Genomic DNA, 22,189 nt, shown 5'->3' with positions numbered 1-22,189 from the left:
TTTTTTTCAGAACATAACTTTTTATTGTAGATGAGTAACACGAAGAACTTGCTTTTATAAAAGTAGATCAAGAATTTTAATGCTTACTATCATAAAATAAATGATTATTTTGTGAACTAAGAAAAAAAAAGCATATCCATAATAGTGTAGGGGTATAAGAGAAGCAAAAGTTTATACTAGATAAAATGTTGTAGTTGAATAGGCAAGGTATCACATAGGAATTGGTGAATCCAAGACCTTGTCCACTTTTCCAGATGTATAGCTTTAATAAGATGCGTGAGAACTCCCTGCAAAATTTTGTATTTGTTTTCTATTTACAGAGATGAAGTCTCTTCAAGTGTATGAAGAAGAAATTCTGCGTGAGAAGAAACTCTTTCATTTCCCTGTCTACTGCCTACTTTCAGGTAAAATTTCACTAATGAACAAAAATCCCGATATTAAGAGAAGGATCTGTCACTATCAAATGAGGTATCTCAGTAGTGTCACCTACTGTTGTGATGTTTCTCATGCCCTCATAAGCTTTATGTAGGTATGCTAAAGCACCTCCAGAAGCTTAATCTTGTGTTGTGAATGTGATCTGGAAGTAGGCCAAATGATGACTGCGGAAAGCAAAATGTTGGAAAGGATTATGTAACATCTCAGGAAACAGCTAGGCTGTCTGATGAGCAGTTCTTTACATTACTTATTGGAGTTTCAGGGTAATGCTGGGTAAAGCTGAATTATGTTGGCATGAGACTCCTTCCAAATAACTTTGTATCATAATTGTTGACTAATTTGTGCAGTTACTGAAATATTTTTCTTGATATTTGAAAGTCTCCAGGTGCCAAGTGTGTATCATAATTTTCTTCCACTGCACATAAAATTACTTAATGAATACTGGCTTGCAGGATTATTATCCTTCCAGCTAATTCCCAGTCCAACTCAACTTGCCTTTTCCTGGGCTTTTTGCCACATTCCATTTTTCCCTATGCTGTTGATGTTATGTAGGACTGAAATGTGGAATTATCTACAGTTCATAAAAGAATCAAATACCCTAGACTGTTTTGTTCATCTATTATTAACAGACAGTAAATGCAAACATAAGCTAACAAAAGGCAAAGAATAAACACATTTAAGACAGACCAGTTCCCAGAGAAATAATTTAAAAACCTGTCAAACAATTTCTGAAACATGGAAGAATGATGATTTCCCATAGATTCATTGTATATATTCTGGCACTGTAACTTTTGCTTTTGTAATATATATATTAATGTGAATATTCCATTGGAATATCTCAAAGAGATTTACGCATATCAGCAAAATCAGACTTACAACACCAGTGTGGATTTAAAAAAGAAGTCCAAGTAATTTGTTGCAAAAATAAATATCTTTGCCCCAGTTAACAGCTTTCTGCTACTCTGCCATTACAGTTTCACAAAACATTTTATTAACCAATTCCTATTTATTCTCCTGCATCTACATTGCTTTTACATTTCCTACTTTCTGAGGCTACTCATGGCCCATCTGATATAAATTAATTATTCTAAGAGTTTATTTCTGCATGAAGGAACTCATGTTCTTGTGATCCTTCTGCTACTTCCAAATGTTACTGCATGCTTGAATTGTTTTTGACGGCTACTGTCTCTATTTAGAGCAGTCCTCATCAGCTGAGGAGGAAAGAAGTGTCTTCATCTCGGATTTTCAAATAAGCCAAGAATCTGTGAAAGTGCTTAGTTGCAAATTTTTTAGTCATGATTTCCTGCTCAGTAGTCCCTTTGCAACAAGTGTAGTCTCTTCATGCAAGCTGACTGGCCCTGTGTTATTTTTCAGGCTTTCTTGTGTTTTGTTGTTGTTTTTTTTTTTTAAACACATTTTAAACTGGTATTGGTTTTATCTGATGACATGTTTAAGGTTTTATGATATGTATGTAGGTTGCTCCCAAAGTAATGCCCCTATTTCAATGGAAACTACAACAAAGAATACAATAACACTATTGCCTCTAATGTCGTGGGCCAGCATCGCAAATAGGAGGCATAACTTTCAGAGCAGACCTTATGTATAATTCTATGCTTGAAATAATAAAAAATCAAAGATGTATAGCTTTTTCTTTTTACACTCTGGTTTAAAAAGATCTTACGAGTATTCTTTCTTCAAATTAATTCAATTGCAACACTGGATTTTATCTTGTCTGGAATGCAAAAAAGAAAAAAAAGAGTTTATTAACTTTCTATACAGGCTTTGTAGAGAATGTATTGAGCAGTTGTGAGGGAAAAGGCTTGGGTGTGTTGGTTGATGGGAAGCTCAACGTGAGCCAGCAGTATGGACCTGCAACCCAGAAAGCCAACTGTATCCTGGGCTGCATCAAAAGAAACATGACTGGCACAATGAGGGAGGTGTTCGTTCCCTTCTGTTCTGCCCTTGTGAAATTCCACCTGCAGTATTGTGTTTGGCTCCGGGGCCCTGAGCATAAGCAGGACATAGGCCTGTTGAAACGAATCCAGAATGGGTCTTTGTTTCTGGTATTTAATAAGAGGAAAAAAGACAGTGAACCTATATGATATGGTTTCATTTTGTTCTGCTTGCTTGTTTTATTTCTTACATGTTAAAAGGTTAAGGAATACTTCTTAATAATAGTCAACATCCTGTAGATAGGCTGTCTTAATTTCACCTTCTGCAGGTGAGGTAACCATGGTCACTTTTGCTTTCTCTGGCGATTAAAATCTGTAGCTTGAGCAGTTTGAAGGACATTTGTGCCAAGTCTTTGTGCTCATGTCCATAAGACAGTGCTATGTTTCAGAAGCAGAACTCAAGAATTTAAGTTTTAATGCCCCAACTGCTGTTCGTGTATGTTATGGTCAAGCGACATCACAGGGAATGGCAATTCTGCGAGAGGAGAACAGTGTAGCCACATATGAACAGTAGAGCAAAACTCCCATAGAGTTGGGCGATTTCAGAGGTTAAGCTCTGTAAAGCCATAAATTCAGTAGGATTACATGTGCAAGGATTTTGGAACTTATTTTATTTTTTATTAACAAATGAAATTGAAAGAAAAATAGTAAAGTGGTTAAGAATTGGTAAACCAAAGCATCTAAATGTGTGAAGTGCCTAGGTTACAAAACAAGCTTTGATTGCATTACTCACGTTTTTTAGATACTTGCTTCATTCCATGCTTTAGGCACAGGATGGCTGTAGCAAGAGCTGCAAGGAGGAATAGAATTTTCTTGAGCTGAATGTCTTGACCTAAAATGCAGGAAGCCTGTCACGTCCCACATTCCATCATAGCAGAAGTGAATAAACATATCTGTATCATAATGTGTTTTATGTAAGTTCTCATGGTGTTGTTTTTAATTTTTATATCTGTCACTTTCCAGCATTTGATCTCCCAGCCTTAGTATTGTTTTTATTAGAGATGTAATGTGGTTAGCTATAATTCATTACTCCTTCCAGGCTTGCTAGTTTGACTCTGCGGGCCACTGATGTACATGTATCCACCTTCACAGAAGAGATTTTTTAAAAAGTTGTTTAAAGCCATCGTAGGAAGTGACTCAGGATAACTACTACTCTGATACACTCTCTTGGTTTCCTGGAATCTTTTAAACATAAATCGTTTGCTAGAAGAGTGTATTTGTTTCTTAGAAATTCTATGTGCCAGTCAAGACACTTAATTTTGATACAGTTCATGTAGTGTAACTCTCCTTCCCATCCAGAATCCCCTGATGTTTTGTAGCATATGCTGATTGCTGTTAATATGGCATATCACTAGTGACTCTTGTTTGCATGACTGTGTTCTGTGTACTTTTTCTGCTCATCATATATCTCTTGCTTCTTTGAATCATCTGTGCTCCAACAGTGCTCAGCCCAGTATGTGTGGAAAAAAAAGCCAAGAGATTATTGGCCCACAAATCTCTCAAATGACCTTGGTTAACCTGAATTCACAATGTAATTTTTGGTGGTAAATGAAATGAATCTAAATTAGCTGTGGGAATAGGTAGTTGGGCTGTGATATATTACAAAAATGTTGTTTAATTCTGATACTGTATAGCAGCAGAAAAATTCTAGTTTACAACTCTCCAAATAGTCTGGCCTTCTCAATTCTCTTTGGTCTACTTGACTGGAGCAAAGAAGTCGGAGCTGAGCCACAACTCCCTGAATGGAACAGAGCTTGCTCTTTCCTGCCTCCTGTTCTGCTAGCAGCAGTGATTGTATGTGCTCAGTATGTGTTGTCCTCTGTTTACTTCCATGTATGAATACTCTACATCAAGGCTAGGATTGTTGCTAAATTTAGTTTTAGGAGCTCTATAACTCAGTTTCTTAGTTTAGTCTGCAGTGTGCTGCAGAGATGCTGGCTTTATAAGTACTGCTCTAACACTGCACCACTTTTAATTGGAAGGCATCCTTTAGTTTTGTGAGCTTCATTCTAGATTCTTGGTTTTTGGTGACTTTACTGGAAGAATCAGAGTATAAAATGCTTGGGTATCAATACAGATTTTTCCAGTGCCATTAATTGATTATAGTACTCAGACACTTAACATCATTTGTATGATTCTATATGAACCTCTCGTGTATACTGTGGTACAGTACCATAGTGTGTTTCCTTCCACCTTATATGTAAATTATAATCCCTTGCTCAAGACATAGCAAACTGTGGCAGTGTCTTAAAATGATCCTTCTTGCTGGCACATACCAGTTTGTAACACAGCACCGGCTTCCTATTCCAATGCTTAATCTGGTTACTGGCACCTGGTAAACCATGGTGCAGTGCTGTTTCATGCATTAGGAGTGAAGACATCTAGGAAATCTGTAAATGGTTTCACTCTGGTCAGTGCAGTAGTGAATTAAATCTGGATGCCAAAATACACAGAGGATAGGATTCTGTCATGCAAAATGAAAGGAAAATCACCGGGTGGATTCGAAAACTACGTCCAAGACTGTGCATCTGAGGACAAAGATAGAGTTCTCTGCATTCTTTGGCGTGTGCTATTCTTTTGAATGTATGCCATAATTCCTGACTTCAGTAGATTGGAAAAAAAAATGGCTGATTGCCAAAAACTGAAATAACGTTCATAACAACGCAGTGCTAGGCAAAACAAAACAAAAAAGCCACCAAGAAGAATCATCTGAGTGAAGTTCATGCTTTAAGGAGTAAACTGATCAACTGTGGGGATCAAGAAAATATTTATTTCTTCTTTACCACCCCAGTTCTTAGGTAGTGCTAAAGTCTGCAGCTGTCTGGTTGCATTGTTTTCCATTCTTCATGTTCTGAATCATCAGGTATCTAACTAATGCTTGAGAGAGAATGTACAAGCCCAGAGAGTTGAATGGTCTGTTCCGCTACGGCAGCAAGAATGGTATTTGAATATGGTTTCATTTCCTTTGGTTTATTATTTTATGTAGCACTAAGGGAGTGACAACTATACTGCTATCGTTGCTGCTGTGAATATACTGAGTCTGTTTTGGATCCAAGGAACACGCGCTCTCTTGTTTTGTCAGTCATGTGCTAGTGATGCAGAGAGTCCCACTCTGTTCTGTTTTTTAGGGTTGAGTAATGTCTACGCTTGTGGTGGTCCTGTGTACAAAGTTGTTTTTCACTCTCCAAAATTGCACACCTCCAGTATCATTTGGGGGAAGTACTGATTTAAATAAATTTTGGTTAAAATTGAACAAACTGTGTTCATGAACGTAGCTCCCAGCCCACTAGAGAAAGTCAAGTTATCCTGTATAGGCAACAGAATTAGTTATTGTCTGTAAATGGGATCCTCATGCTCTTCATATGATGTATTCTGTAATGGGCTCCTGTGGAAGTAAGCTTTATGTGATCTTTGTACAGGTTTTGAATATGCAACCATGCACAACTAGATATGCTTCCTTTTCATTTCCAGAAAAAATACAGCAGATTCATGGAGATGCTGTCATACTTAGCACTAAGTGGAATGCTGTAGCACTTCTGACTAGGGATGAATGTTCTTGGAATGAATGTATCTGTAAGACAGCTACATTTTAAGGGGCAAGACAGTTTTCCTTGTTTTTGTCCATGTCACTACAGGCAAAGCATTTTGATGTCTTAATATTTCAGACCTTTGAAATAAAGAAATGCCACTTGTGATTAGGTCCAATTGCAAGACAGGCTGTAGTTATTAATGGTTTACTTCTGTGTAATAGTAGGGACTTCCCCTGTTCCTCTACTCCACTTTCTATGAAGTAGGTTATGATCCTATAAATTCAACAGAGAAAGCAGGAGTTATGGGACAAGCTATGAATAGACAGCAAGTGAACAGGGCTGATCTTCAAGAAGAGTAGTATGCAGCGTTGCAGGGAAGGGAGTCATATTCTAAGTTACCCTTGCTGATCGGAAGAAGACAAGTGGCAAATCTGATAGCTAAAGGGGACAGAAATTTACTTGTTCCATACTTGGGCTGCATGCTGGGTTCTTTTCTATTACATAAAAGCATTTCACTTCCTTCTTGGAATGTTTTCTTGTTCTGGAATCTGCCAGATTCTTAGCCCATCTTAAGTACCAAGAAGGGAAGCTTTTCAGAGAGATACCATTTTCTTTTCAAGGTTTTTGGTCACGGCAATGATAGGGCAAAGCATGGCAAAGCTGCCATCAAAAAATGATCAAAGCAAACTTTATTTGAAGCCTTTGAAGTTGATCACATGATTTCTATTGATTTGAAAGCACTCTGGCTCATGCCCAAATGTGATGTTGGTAGAGCAGAAGAAAGAAAGCATATGCTCGTGGAAAACGGATCCGTACAGCCCTTACTCTACAAGTAAGTTGCACAGAAAAGAGCTTTGGCTTTACATTTTTAAATGGCATTCACATCTCTAAAGTGGTACCAGGACACATGCTACTTATAATTGTTTACAAATGGAAATGATGGGGTATAAAGAAAACTAACAAAAAACAGTTGCTTATAATATCAGCATGCTTATATCCTCCAGAAAATAGAATAGGTTTTGTTTTTGTTGAATAGGTTTTGAACTTTTTACAGACACTTACCTATAATCAGAAAAGGATTTTCAACAAATATCTCTTGACCTGCAAGCCTTAGTTTCCTCATCTCCTAGATGGGACTACTGATGCTTACCTCAGCTCCTAAATGTAAAACAAAGGAGTCTAATCAGTCCAAATTTGTCACCACTTGCCTCAGAAGGATTATACCCTGAGAGAATTTTGCTCTTCAAGTACTAATTAACATTAATGCTAGTACTTCTGATTCAATTTTTACTCTAACATCTCTTCTCTTCTACATTAAGTGGTTTTCACAGCAGGTGAAACATATCATACTGTATGGTTAGTGACCTGTACCAAAGAAATAACAGAAAAGGGGTGTAAAAAGGCAGAGCATGATAATAATAATAATCAAAGATCAAATAAATTTTCTGAGCTGTTTTTTATCTAATCTGAGACGCTTCCAGGTGTTCTGAAGTTAAAAGAGATGTTGGCCCACATGCTTGGAAAAAATTCCAGCTGGAAGGTTTTAGTGCAAAACTGAAAGAGGATGTGGACAGGATGCTTGAAAGGGCTGTTTCACTCCTCTTATAGTTAAATCCAGTCAAAACCTGGACACAACAAAGGGCTAAGAGTGTGGGGAGAGAGAGAAGCCTCATTGCCGGTCTTGAAGCACACAGTGTTAAGTCACAGCTGTGATTGGAAAATACTACTTTCCAAAAGGAGACTTACATGGCAGATAGTTATATCCTGGGTGTGGGTATAATATGCCATGGGTAGAAAAGTACAGGGATTGTCTTTTGCTAGGGACTTATGCAGCCACATATATAGCTGCCCATCATTTCCTCCCTGACCCCCCTCCTTGGTGGATTTTTTATCCAAAAGTGTAAAAATTACAAATCCTGAAGAATTGCAGTCTAGGTTCTACCTAGATAAACTTTTAGACTGTTCATGCCATAAATATCTCTTGGAGGCTGTATGACGTCAGAGGATTTGGAGAGAGAGAGCTTGGTCTGAAACTGAAAACAGCAGCAGTTCCAGTCTCACTGCAATAGCACAGTCAGTGAGAGGAGCAGTGCAGGCATTTCTTTATGTGGATTATAGGACTGCAGAACAGGGAGGAACTGCACAGACAGAAAGGCATTACAGTGTAAGTGCTGCAGCAACTCTTCTTATATTTTTGCTTGTCTTCAAGATCAAATCCCTGCCAATATTGCTTGTCTTTTTTTCTTCTTTTTCTTTTTTTGTTTTGCTTTATTCTCCTCTGAGGTCCTGAAGACAGCTTGGCAGCACACAGGATTCAGGTTTGGCTTGATTGCTTCTCTCAAAGGTATGCAGAGGGGCTAACCATGCAGGTTATTGTGTGAGTCCATAAATGATTTGGGGGGACAGGAAATGAAGGAGGTTGAGAAGGAAAAACATATCTCTGGAAGACTACTAAATTAATTAAAATCTACCTCTTTGTATTCTAGTAGCAAGGCAGCAAAATCTCAGGTAATTGCCAAGCAAAACCCAATTTTCGTAGACCATTTCACAATGCACGATCTGTTTTTTTTGTTTTTTTTTTGTTTTTTTTTTAAACTCTTTAATCCCTTGCCATTATTATGCAGCAAACAGTTCTTCTTTCCTTATGGGAAAGACAGGAAGTTTCCTGGCTTCTTGACAGTGCAGTCTTGTCCCACTTTTATTTGCCAGGCTTCTGATGATAACAGATCCTAATGTGAGTATGCATTATTGCTTGCTAAGTCTGACAAATTTAGCACCTTGAGCCTGGGGATACTAAGGGTGCTCCAAAGAATCCACTGCTTCTGCAGAGAAAGAGAGATATTTTCACATGCAGAAGCTAGCTGTAACTGAGTCATGAGAAGGAGACAGCTACTGGAATTAGAGTGACTCTGTGAAAAATCTGTAGAGTTACTACTACATTCATACAGGGCAAGTCCTAAGGAAAGCTAATGATTTTTAATTTTTTTAATTTTACTTCTTTGTCTTCAGCCTACTTCATAAGGAAAAGGTGTTATTTGTTTGCACCTAAAATTCTGTGCTTGATTCATGTGATTTACCTTACCTCCCCTCCCACCCTTGCCCACCGGAGTGCTCCCCATTCCAGGAGAGGTGGGAGCTGTTCTAGGAAAAGCCTTGGAAGCATAGAATCATAACTGTAGAATGGCTTAGGATGAAAGGGGACCTTAGAGATCATCTACTTCTAACTCCCCTGCCCATCTGTCCTCTTCAGTGATATTTTCTCTATCCAGACCCCTGACAGAACCAGCTCATTTCCCCAGATGAATGGAGAAGATTGGATTCACACAGGAGATACCAATTTAGCTAATAAGAGCTAAAAAGCTCTTTGCCAATTAGAGTGTGCTTGATCTGTGCGGGTCCTGGAAGGAGAGATGACGCCCTTGAATATAAACACAATGCTGGACTGAGCAGCAGGAGCTATGTGAGTTGCACAATATAGTGTGCTGAGCTGCTAATAATTGGCTTCAGCCAACAAGCAGTCACAAGAAAGGCTATTGCAAGTTGCTGCTCTGTAGGCTGAGTTGTTTTGGTAATGGAATATGTCTGCAAATACTTTTCCTCCTAAGGGGTTTGGAATAGATTGCAGGGGGAATTAAACAAGAAAGGAGGAGGAAGGAGTTTTTCAGAAGTCACCCTGACAAATGAAATTGAACAGAACTAATTAGCTGTGCTCAAAGTGACTGTAGGATTGTCCCGTTCCATGACTGAGTGGTTGATATAGCCACTGTGCTGGCTTATGTGATGGGAAAGCCTATGCTAGGAGATATTCCACATCTAGTCTCCTCTGAGGGATGCCATACAATGAAAAGCAAACTAGACTGAGATGGAGAAAAAGCAACTGTCCTGACTGCATCTGTAAGGAGCATATGTTGTCAGAGAGAGGTTCTGCAGAGATATGCTTTGGAAGTGAAACCTCTAGACTTGTTCTGGGACTTGGGTTGCCTTATCGTGCCATTTCAGAATTCCTTTCTTCTCCCCCATTTATTTCTTACTAGATTTTCTTCCAGTACTGTAACGCCTTCCTTTCCAAGAAGCTGCTTTATTTTCTTCACAGCAGCCTAATCATGTTGGCTGGTAATGTGAAGGAACGCAAATGTAGCAGATTTTTATGAACGTGTTTGCCCCAGTAAAAGCTCAAGGGCTGTCACAGCCAAGACAAGTATCTGTGAATAAAGAACTCTTCTTGATTCTGCAGTTGACCTGTTCAAGTGTATTTGCCAGTATAAAACTAATATATAGAGAGCAGGTGAAAGCTAAGAGGAAAGAAAGAAGGAGAAAATTCCAGATGTGGAGTGCATTAAGCTGACTGTTTCCTTTCTGTTTCAGAATTTCTTTTCTCTGCTTTGCCACTCCAGTAAGGAGTGACACTATTTGCAGGGGTTTGTGAGGTTGAAAGTTCTTTGTGGGCTGTTAGTCATGGTTCAAGGTGAAAGCTACATCTGAGGGGAAGGTGGGAGGAGGACTGGGAGAGGAGCTACTGATTTGTCAGGAGATATATTCAGTGTTTTATAAATACATGGGCTGTCACTCAGTATACTTGAGTCTGGATGTAGTCATAACAGCCAGGGAATGGTTAGTTCTTCACTGGTAGACACTGACCCTAGAACTAAGCAGTGTAAATGCAATATATACAGAGCAGATGTCTTTTCAGTTTTGCTTTGCAAAATAGAAAGCAGTTCTGTATTACAGTTTATGACAATCACAGTGCAACCCTGAGGTTTTAAAAGTCTATATTATGTGTTCTGAAGTGCTGTCTCATGGTTTCACAGAGCTGAGTAAGCAAATTCTCTGGATAGCTTAGTGGCCTTACCACACTGTATCACTTGTCTGCTGCTGTTCCTGTTGGTTATTTTGGTTGTGCTCCTCATGTGTAAGAGAGATCATTCAGTTCATCTTGAAATCAGTCAAAAAAATTTCTTACCAAGTCCAGACTTGGTGTGCACAGTCTGTATTTTATTGGCAGAGAGACACAGCTAGAGCTGAAGAGCATCTGAAAGGTATCTCTTAGATTCTTCTGGTTCTGCTTTATCTTCCATAATACCATAAAATACTCCAAGGTTCAGTAGAACTCCAGAAACCTTTGTTGTCACTGCAAGCCACTCGTCTGACCTAACTGTTGAAAAATTAGGGGACACAATTTCCTGACACTTAAAGGGAATTATGGGTGCATAGTTTGGCTCTCAGTGCTTTAATTGCTGTGAATTTTCAAACCTGGGTCAACCCTATAGAGATCTGACCTTCTCTCTTCCCCTCCCCTGCAGCCTCCAGGCAAGCACAGTGTATTCCACAATTAAAACAAAATTGGCTGCTCTGATTATCATTGGATAAAAGAATTTTCATGTCTGTTCCTGTGGGTTTTTTAGGTTATTGATTGGTGGTGTTGCTTATGGCTTTTCTGTTTTCACCAGCAATATTTTCTAATATCACACTCCTTTAAATTGTTGCATTTGCAGGATATATACTAGCATGCATTAGATGTGATTCATTTCTTATATTTCTGCAGTTCCACTTATCAAACAGAATAACATCACCACTACCACTCTGCATGTATCAGACTGAGGGCTTGTTTTCTTATAAGCACTGTGTAAATATTATGTTTCATAGTGCCATGTAAATTAGTTAAATGGGAATTATTAGAATGGTTCTCAGCCAATGTAAATAGGTATGGGAGCTCCTATGCACCTAGGATGCATGTATTCCAACTTAGGATTTGCCCTGGTATCTTCAGATTGGTAGTGAATGACCTGAGGCACATGTAGTGCAAGACTGCTGTCATTTGTATCTGTGCAAGTTTTTTGTAATTCCATATTGTTCAAGAATCTTATTCCATTATTCAATCTTATTCAATTATGAGTAGGTTCAAATAGCATCAGAATTTTGTCCAGAGAAACTGAGGCCCAAATTGTGCAAAGCAACCTGTAATTTTGGCTCTTTATTTTTAGTGTCTTGTTAAGACACTTGAAAACTGAGACAGACAAAATTATAAGCTGCTTTTGAAATGCTAGCTGAATGATTTGGGCAAATCTACATAATGGGTTTGTTTTTTCTCACGTGCTTTTTACAGCACTGTAACTCTGTAAAAGTCAGCTAAGTAACTGGTGTTTCATAGCAGTGGGAGTCACAGAGGAATGTGTCCCATGTTGCCAAAAGCTCCCATGAGCTTTGGTGTGTCAGTCCTGTGCATATTTTTCTTGAATATCTGGATGTACTTTGATTTGATTTGCTGAGAACTGAGAACCGTGTAGTCACATGGCCACAAATACATCACGCAGTAAGCAGTGCTGTTGTCAGTGCAGGCTAAAGAATTTTTAGGGCTGTATGTTAAAACTGTGCCTGATAATGGTCAAGCTGGCTTTTTCCTACAAAGTATTAACCTTAGGCTTTGTGTCCTGTTAATATGCTGACCAGATTTCATGTTATGTTAGATTTTCATTTTCAAATTTTTTTTTTTTTATTTCAACACTTGAGGTATTGGTTTCTTCAATGATCTTTATGGTGTCAGATGACATCTCCTAATGGTAGGAGTTTTCTAGGCCTGGAACAACGTGGGATAACAAATCTGACCAGGAGAAATTCGTGTTTTTTTGGATTTGGTAGAAAATTTAATCTGAGAGTACTGGGGACTTATACCAGTGATAAGGTTTCTCTGGATTTAGGAATTAGAGAGGCTGAAGGTGGAAAAAGGGAAGTAGATAAGAATGGGTGATCTGGAATTTAAGGAGTGAGACCTGCAGATCATAATGATGTGTTTAGACTGCAGGAAAATGGAAGGAGAGTTAACCTCGAGAAACTAGGAAAAATTTGGCAGTAAGGGAGGAATAGGCTCCCTCCCTGAATAACAAGTGCTTGCAAACTTCCCAGTTTTGCTGAGTACAAAGTATTAATCATTGCAGTTGATATTTCTGCTTATGAGATCTAAAGTTTGCATTCATTTTTGTTTAGCGTATTTTCCTCTTATTGTGCCCCAAGTTGAATTAAATGCAGGCAGTGTATGTGCCAGTCCAGCTATTTCTTGAACTGTGGGCAAAACTGAGCTGTGAAAACCCAAAAACTCTTCACTGTCTCTTTGATATATTACTTTTTTTTTTAAGAAGGTATAAAAAAGGAAACATTTTTACTCTTACAGCTTTTATTATTCAAAGTATTAAACAAACTTGATTAGAGGGGCTCTGTATTTTTTTTGCTGCTTAAAAAACTGAACTAATGAGTCACAAAGTCTTAAGAGGAACTGCACAGTACTCAGTAGGAAAATAGTCATTTTAGAAGAAAATCAGATCCAGTTTCACCTTTCAAGATCTGATGAGATGAGTTCCCAGGGAGTTTTCATAAATTTAATACACAAATGCACATAATATATGGAAAAAGAATATTTCTATCAATGAACACCATCAGGGTTGGGTTTGATTCTGAAGAAGTCATACAAAATTACATTTTAAGGCTTTAATGTCATCTGGTAATGCTCCCTTCTCCCAAGACAAAGCTGTGGGAAGAGATGAAAAATCTTAGGGAATGTGCCTACTAGTAGCTATTAAATATGATAAACTGGCTGTATTCCCATCTTCTAGTACTAAACAGCTAAGAGAACTGAGCAGGAGTAGGATCAGACTATATATGGTATTTTGGTTTGCTTTCCCTAACTATTTGCAGCTGGCTGTTATTTGGAGATAAAGTACTGGTTTAGATGGATGTCAGGTCTGACTAGTTGTAGAGGAAACTGACCAGGTACGTATAAATCTTTGCAAAATTGTTCAAATATTTGAGTCCTTTAAATGTAAAGGATGATCATGGAGAAATTATACCTTCATTTGCAGTACTGTCTCAATCTTCTTGTCAGTTAAGAAAGGTGACTGCCAGCTTTCTCTGTCTCCCAGTTCAAATCTGGATTACAGACATTGCCAATTTTTTGTACAAAGGATTTCATTGGCTCTTTCATTCACTTTTCCAATAATTTTTAGAAGTGTTTCAGATTTTCTCTTGAGCTAAAATATTTCTGTAAACTTTTATATTTCATAAAGTGTACTCATGAACTGCATGATTGTTGCTGTTTTTTTCATAATTAACAAATATTTTGGGTACTTCTATTTTCCAGGAAAGCTCAGGGTTTTAAAACAAATTTGAAGGCTATTTTTAGATGTTTCAGGCTGATCTTGAAAAATCATTAATCTATTTGCACGCTCTTGGTCCTACGCTGTCATCTGTTTTCTCTCAAAGCTGTGACAGAAACGCGTGGGAATTCCATGTTGCTCTGTATCAGCCTGCCAATTCTCCTAATTTCCTTGTCAAAGAAAGCAACCTTTTCAAGATGGAATGAAACTACTGTAGAGCTCTATAAGTATCCTTGCATATATCTGTTTGTGTGTATAAGTTTCCTGGATATTTCTAATATATTACATGATGTAACTTGGTTTCCCTCTAACACAAAGCTAAAGCTGTTCCCTAAAAATGTTATAACGGTCTAATCCCTCTCTGTAAATATGTAGTCAATAAATCTTCAGCCATATCACTTCTACTTTCCATTGATTTAAGATCAAGCCCTTGAATGCAGTGGGTATGGTTTACTCATTGGCCAAATTGTTTCTTACAGAGGTGTAGCAATCTTTAGCCATTAGGGGTTAAACCAAGAGAATGTATTCTTGCCTGCAATCTTCCACTACAACGCTATGTGAGGACACAGGAAAGAGGTTTTATAACGTTAGCAATTTATTCTTTGCATTCAGCACTTTCCTTTGGAAAATTTTAGAGCTATTAATGGATTTAGCTCTCTGTGAAACTGAGGCACTGCCTATTCAGATGCCTGCGACTTGACAGGAGTACGTACTACCATATGCATACTCTCATTGCATATAGGTCAGAGTTTGACAAAGTCATGGCAATTATACTCTTATGACAGTGCCTTTACTGTTTCTTTTGTCTCCTGCCTTGTTGGCAAGTCATATATTGACAAAAGTTATACTTTTTCCAGAATACAAATTTATCCCAGAGTGCAAATTTATCACAGAATTGCAGGAGTTGGAAGAGACCTTGAGATCATTGAGACCACCTTCCCTGCTAATGCAGGTACCATACAATAGGTGCACAGATAGGCGTCAAGAAAGATTTGGAATATCTTTATAGAAGGAGAATCCATATCCTCTCTGGACAATGTTCTGATGCTCTGTCACCCTTACTGTAAAGTTCCTCCACAGATTTGTATGGAACTTCCTGTGTTCAAGTTTCAGGCCATTGCTTCTTGTCCTGTCACTACACATCACTAAGAAAAGCCTGTCCCTACTCATTTGTCTTCCACCTCCCTTTAGATAAACATTAATCAGCTCCTCTCTTAGACTTCTTTTCCCCAGACTTAACATGTTATTCAGCCTTTCTTTGTAAGAGAGATGCTTCAGGCCCTTAATCATCTATGAGGTCCACTGCTGGACTCCTTCCAGGAGATCCCTGTCTTTTTTGCACTGGGAAATCCAGAATTGGGCATGATGTTCTAAACGTGGCCTCACCAGGGCAGAATAGAGAGGGAAGATCACCTCTCTCAACCTGCTGGCCATGTTCTTTTTAATGTATCCCAGGATATCATCACCCTATTAGAGAGAACGTGTACTCCTTCCTTTGTTTCTCACTCCCTGATTTCTATGCTTCCCAAAGCATCTAGTCATAATCTTTAATTCCTTTTTTTTTTTTTTTTCTCTCCATCCATCAGTTAGGATTTTTCCTGTATTAAGGATACAGAATTCATGTGTTTGCAGTAGTGATTACTTCTAAGAGATCTGCCCTAACTAGGCGGAATGAATTTATTTGTTTGATTTAGCAGCACAAAACTGTAGATAGGGTTTGTCAGGATATTGTTCTTCCTTACAAATGTTGTCAGGAATGGGGCCGTCAGTTAATGCAGACAGTCTTGGTTTTCTCACTGAGTCACTGGCCATTAAGTTGGGATGCCTGGACTGTGAGTACCCTGCTTAAATCCATTTGGCGGAATCCTGACCCCCTCCAGGCAGGCGACCCCATCAGCATCTGCACAACAGATGAAAGCAAGCAAGATCTTGACCAAACATGAGGGGACTTCAATCCTTTGCTACTTTTGCAGCCGTATATACAGCGGGAACCAATTAAACTGTTTCTAACAGCTGAATGCACAGAGAGACAGTTGGTTTTGTTCTAGCCTGTGTTCTGATCTGTCAGCATCCTCCTGCACTGCTATACAGGGAGAGAGCAGTAACCACACTAGGGCCCTGCCAATATGAACTGTCTTCCAACTGTGCCCTACTGAGATATGAACTTGCCCTCATTGCTTGTTTCATACTTTTACTGCCCTAAGGGTCAGGCATCCCAATGGGTGAATTTCTCCAGCTCAGTTGTAGAGGCTCCAAAATGTGTTGCCAATGACAGAAGTACAAAGCTTGACCTTAGTCTTTCATCATCAGCAGGATTCAAGCAATCTGTGTGAGTGTTTCTAAGTCTTTGGCACTCACCATTACTAAGTTACAGGGAGAAAAACAGATGCATTTTCTGACTAGGTGAAATTTTCCTGGGGAGACCAATGAAGTGTTTTCCAGCTGTGCCTGGGCTTATCTAGAATAGTTTCACATACCTGCTGGGGGACACGTGTTAAACTATAAATGTCCAACTGTGCCCTTTGTGACAGATTTTATGTTCTAACAGAGGCAAAAATTAGCAACTCCTCACTGCCTCATCCTCTGCTTACTTATGGTGGTGATGTTTAGTGTGCTCACATCTATTGGGACATCTCTAGAGGCCCATACTCCTTCTGATTTTCACATTTGTTGGTGTAGCTAAACTACTGTGAAATGGGAGCCTTATCCAAGAAAAACCCTACTGTAAATACAAACTGGAGGTGACCTAATATAACATATTAACATTTTTGTATGGTATCATTGCACTTTTTATGAAAAAGCGGTTTAAGAATGCTGCTTCATCAGACTTGAAAGTTAATTATTCAATTACTAGCCTTTATTTTTGCACAGTGTATTGGCAGATACCTGAAGAACCAGACTTGAATCTTCACCTACAGTTCATATTACATACACATCAATATTTTTTGTTTTCACCTTCAGATAAAAAAAAACAACAACAACTAAAACTATTATTTGTAGCTCTATCTATTTTTATTCAGACAGCATGAACATTCAGAATGGACTAAATTACGATCATATCATCATAGGTCTAAGATCAGAGAGGTGATACTTTGTCTTTAAACAATGAAATGCATTATGCAGCCTCATTGTCAGCTGCTTTAAACTCAGTGAAAATAGTTGCCTCACTTTAGGCTATAAAACTTATGTAATTTTGCTTCTCATTATTTACTTGAAAAATCCTATGTCAGTATGTGATGCTACTGGGATAAAAGTGCCGTGGAGCCTGCTGGACTGCATGTCTGTTATGCAGTGTCTGTGCCTGTAGGAAACAGGATGTGATGACCCTGTAGTCCTATGAGTGCACATGACACAGAATCCAATTGACCATCCTACAGCCTGTGGTGACATGGGAGTGCAGCAAATTAAAATGGAAGCAGATGGTGAAAAAGCCTCCTCTGTCTTTTGCCTTCTCTTCTTTCAGGGATGTTGCCCCAAGTCTTTGATTCAAATAGCTTGCTGAGGAAGTGTGTCTCTGAGCTATGATGAAACGGCCCTAGGACTGCTGTGAATTCTTTTGCTCTCTCAAGAATAAACTTAATTCACAAAGAAGCTAAAGGGCTCTTAGCAATTTGGTCTCAGACTTGAGAACAGTAATTCCAGAGAAATGGAAAATACTTTCAGATTTCAATGAAAAATACCCATATTTTAATCTGTAGCTTGCTTCTGCAGGATGGCCACTGCTATTTACTTGCTATTGGCTGTTTGCACGTGTCAGGATATGTGCTTTCCCATGTGTTAACTGTTTATCTATGTATCTACCTGCTTGTTTTTAATGGAACAGGCTACATGACTGAAACGTATTTTTTAGGTTTCCTGTTTAAACTGTGTGACCCTAAGCCAATGAGCTCCTATATTTGCATTTGGACTTCTAAAGCTGAATTGATCACTGAAGTTTCAGAGCCTTGTTTCTAGAGTCTTATTTGTGGGTTATACATTCTGTACCTTGTGATGCTGAAAGGATAGGAAATGATGGGCCCTGTAGACACAGTGAAGCTCTCCCTCTCCCTTCAATTTAAATAAATAAATAAATAACAAGCAGTTTCCCCCATTCTGTGATACTGAGAAAAAATTTAAATAATCCCTGTGTAGCAGAAGATGCTGTGCTGGACTCGTTTATCACCTGGACTCCAATTATTTTCAGAGTGTTTCATGACATGAACCTTTGGGTTCACAGTCTTTTGTACAACTCCCAGGCAAATGCACTGAAGCTTGAGTTTGTTCATTGGTCAGTGTGTATGCTTCTTGAAATACCAACTTTTACATATTCACTCAGGAAAGACACAGTAATCACTGCATTATATTAGTGTCTGCATATCTGACACACCCAGTGATTTGTTTGCAGACTTTCCCACACCCTCAGAGTTGCCACTTCTTAGTTTGGGTCATTTTTACCATGGCTGTGTCAGATGTCATTTTCCCTCCAGATATTTTTGGGTGTAGCTGATTGCAGCAAGGAGGGAGGATAAGAGAAGTCTGCTTTTTGGAGGATGATATGCAGCTCACCTGAGTTACATAATTAGAGAGTATTAAAACATTTCTGCTTATGATGGTTTTTTCTGTTTGTTTGACTTCTTTTTTCCTCACCATATGCCTCCTATCTGTACACTCACAACTGTTCTTTCCTTTTGTTCTTCTTTCTTTACCTGTGGAACATGATAGTCCTGAGAATTCAAAATGTGTCTAACCAGAACTCATCTCACTGAGTCACTGGGCCAATGCAGGCCTTTCATTTTATTATTGCAATTAGGTATAAGTAGGAAGATTTTGCTGTACTCCTGTTGTACAGGCCTGTCTGCTGTATCAAGGAGTCTAAGTGGTTATGTTTATTAGTAGTTTTGATTTTATGCTTTGTTTGGACTGTGCCAGCTATAGGAGGTCTCCTGCTGGCAAATAATGTCACAGAGCTAAGTGGCCCCTTGTCCTGCCTGCTCTGCTAACTGTGCTGAGCCAAGTAGCATCTGTCAGAACATACGCAAGCATAGAAGGGAAGGGAGGACTTTGTTTACTCAGGCAAACAAATGAGCTGTAGATGAGAGCTGCTCTGCTCTTTGGCCGTTAATTACAGGCTGCACATTTCTCAAGTTCTAAAAGCTAAGCAAGCTTCACCTTGCTTAATACTTGGACAAGAGACCAAAGTCTATAGGAAGAAATACTGATTGTTTACAGGCATGTATGAAGTTTGATGCAGGTTCAAGACTGAAATCTGAGGAACTTGATAACAATATGGCATAAAGTTTCTTGCCTGCGTTCCACAGAGCACTAAACTAGTCATCTTTAAGATAAGGATTCAAGAGTTTAGAGTATTACGTTACAAGTTACATAGTGAATTAAAATTTTGGACAGTACTTTACTTTGTACGGTAAAATGTGTGATTCTCAGATACTTGTCACGAGGCACTCTGTGAATGGGAAACTATCTAATATAACTGCCTTGAATTTCTGGTTTCTGTTTGTTTTCTGGCTACTTGTTTCTGACCTCCTGCAGGCTCTTAAGACCATTAACAAACTGTCCCCTTTAAAAAAAAAAAAAGAAGGTTCTGAATGATCCCTTAGACTCCACCGCTCTGGGAGTGTGGTTACACGGGGCAGTGTAACATACCACATTTATGTAGATATTCTTTAGCAGTAGATCCTTCAGTATTTATCTTCATATTTTGTATAATCTGTGATGAGATCCAGAACACCTCTGCTGTAGCAGACATTGGCTTTTCCTTCTAGAGCTTGGGTTTTCAGAATTCTTCAGTATCCACATCATCAGCTGACTTCAAAAGGAGTTGTGGGTGGTGCAGAGGCATTCAGTCTCTTGCCCAAGGTCACAGCGACAGCCAGGATCAGAGCTTTATGGAGCATTTCCTGGCTCCAAGTAAATAAGTGAACATGACAAACTGATAGAAACTTCTAAGCTGTGCAGATGGGTCTTGTATTTCTTAAATAAGATTTAAACAGCTACACTTTCATAACAGCTGCTATCAGTACCTGTGCAGCAGCAGTAACTACCAGCAGAGTAGGGGCTATTATCTGCAGATGAGGTCATCTTTTCCACTGTAATGATTGTTTTTAAAATATCACAGCTTGGGAATTGCTTGGAATGTCCCTTTGTATGTTGGCTTGGCACTAGCCTACACAGCAGTGGGGTTGAGGCAGTGCTTCTCGGTTCCTTTCCTGAGATCTTACCAACTGTCATTCCTGTGTGGTGCAAGGGATGCAGCAAGCCCTCTTTTTCATATCCTCTGCACTAAGATTAAGGTTGTCTGGAAAACTCTAAAGCTATAGAAAACAGTATGTTAGAGCGGGGCCACAGAACCATCCTTCCTTATGCATCAGCTGAATGTGCTAGGGAGTTCTGGCTACACCTTTGCAGAAGTACAGGAGTTCCCAAGTTCTCCATAGCATGCTCCAGTGATCCAGGTGCACTGAGCAGTATGAAACAGCTACATACTTCAGGAATAATGTAGGCTAGGTTTCTATATGGTGTCAGAATTCAACCAGTGTTGGTTTAAGAACTGAAACAGAAACAGGGCTGCAGAAGTGAACTAAATATTTTTCTCATTTAGCTGAGTTATCTAAGCACTAGGCCCTAAGACGAGCTCACACAAAGGCATCTGGCATTGACTCTGAGTCAGGCACTATTATCCCTCTTTTAAAGAGTCAGAAACAAGAATTGGCTTGCCTGTGCCCACACAGAAATGCACAGCCAGAGTCAGCATTAAACCTTGGTTACTCAGAGGCACTCAGATGTGCAACACGTACCATACTTCTTCCCACACTGCTTTCTATAAAGTAGGTACATTTCTCAGTGGTCAGGTACAAACTCTTTGATCTTTTGCTGTGTTTTGTGTTTTTTCTCTTTTCATGTAATTTTCTTTTTAATTGTAAATACAACTTCTCAAGTTTGCAGTAGTTTGTATCTGTAGAACTTTCTATTGTTGCTGCTCCTGGATAAAATGGTGTGAGATGTACCAGTGGGAAAGGACATATGAGAGCTCCAGAAGTGGCATTTTTTTTTTCTTTGTAATAGCAAAGCACAATGCTGAAAATGAGAGAACAGTCAATTTGAGGGAAAACAGTAAGTTCTAAAAGGTCTAGAAACATCAGGTTCATGCTGAGTTTTAGACTTAGATTTCCTATGTGTTGGTAGTTTTTAAATACCTTTGCCTCTCCCTAGATTCTGGGCACAACTATTTGCGTCAACCTCCCTATGGCTCCGAGCAGGATCTCCAGGCTCTTTCCTTTAAAGCCTTTGGAATTTACATAACCCTGCAATTGTAGCAATGCAAAATGTGGCTCTGGTTACAATAACATGGGTTTAGGGAATGCTGGGAAAGACTGTAGTGCAAAGGCATAAAAACAAAACAAAACCCTACATGCTGTTTTAATTTTCAGCAGCCACGTGAGAACTGTCCTCCAGTTCCTAGCTATAAATACATTTCTGCTGTCATAGGAGGAAAAAAAAAAAAAAAAAAAAAAAAAAAGGGAAAAACCAACAAAAATAAATCTAAACAATTCTCATTCTTCCCAAAGTTTTCTTAAGGTTATGAAGTAAAGGAAAGTAAATATTTCAAAAGCAGAGTGCGTCTGTGCTGAGGAATGCCAAATTAGTCCTCGAGGGGTTTGATATTTGCATCAAGTGAAGAAATTTGGCTTTAAGCCAATCTTTCTTTCTCCACCAGCTGTTTTGAGAAAATCACTTAGGACTGCCTATGGATAATGTGCCAGTCAATGCTTCTTAAGCCCCAGGGTCCACTGCCCCACTGTCAGCTGAGGCAGAAACTTTGAGATGAATGAGGACTACACAGAAGCATGCCTGTTGCTTGTTCTTGTCAGATGTTATGTGTTGTGTCAGGAAGATGGGACTTGGTGCCAGGGTTTTTCTACTTTTCCAGTAATTTGGGGTTGGGCCTGCAACTTACTCTTTTGAAGGCATTGCAGGATTAATGGAAATGTTCTTCGTGCCATTTCCCCAGCTTTGAGCTGGAGACATTTTATTTATTAGACATAATGTGAAAGACAGGATGGATAGATGGCTGTATAAGGTATTATACATATGTTGTAGAACTGGGAGGAGTTTTGCTGCACTGATTCTCTAA

At 38.9% G+C, this 22,189-nt stretch overlaps 1 protein-coding gene across 6 annotated transcripts in view; it reads left to right on the top strand.

Annotated features, from left to right (window-relative positions):
- The window catches only part of DAAM2 (dishevelled associated activator of morphogenesis 2), a 206,805-nt gene that overhangs the window by 9,018 nt on the left and 175,598 nt on the right, over positions 1 to 22,189 (top strand). For 3 of the 6 annotated variants that reach the window (XM_085219419.1, XM_085219418.1, XM_085219420.1), the window contains exon 2: positions 321 to 404. In XM_085219419.1, coding sequence (XP_085075545.1) covers positions 323 to 404 — 82 coding nt within the window. In that variant the 5' untranslated portion in view covers positions 321 to 322. Of the gene's footprint in view, positions 1 to 320; positions 405 to 8,060; positions 8,082 to 22,189 lie in introns of those variants that run through there. The other 3 variants (XM_085219423.1, XM_085219425.1, XM_085219424.1) reach the window with 3 other exon arrangements.

The sequence above is a fragment of the Meleagris gallopavo genome, chromosome 2 (assembly GCF_905368555.1).
Source record: "Meleagris gallopavo chromosome 2, MGAL_WU_HG_1.1, whole genome shotgun sequence".
In the NCBI taxonomy this organism is placed as follows: Eukaryota; Metazoa; Chordata; class Aves; order Galliformes; family Phasianidae; genus Meleagris; species Meleagris gallopavo.
This window is presented reverse-complemented; position numbering and strand designations above follow the sequence as displayed.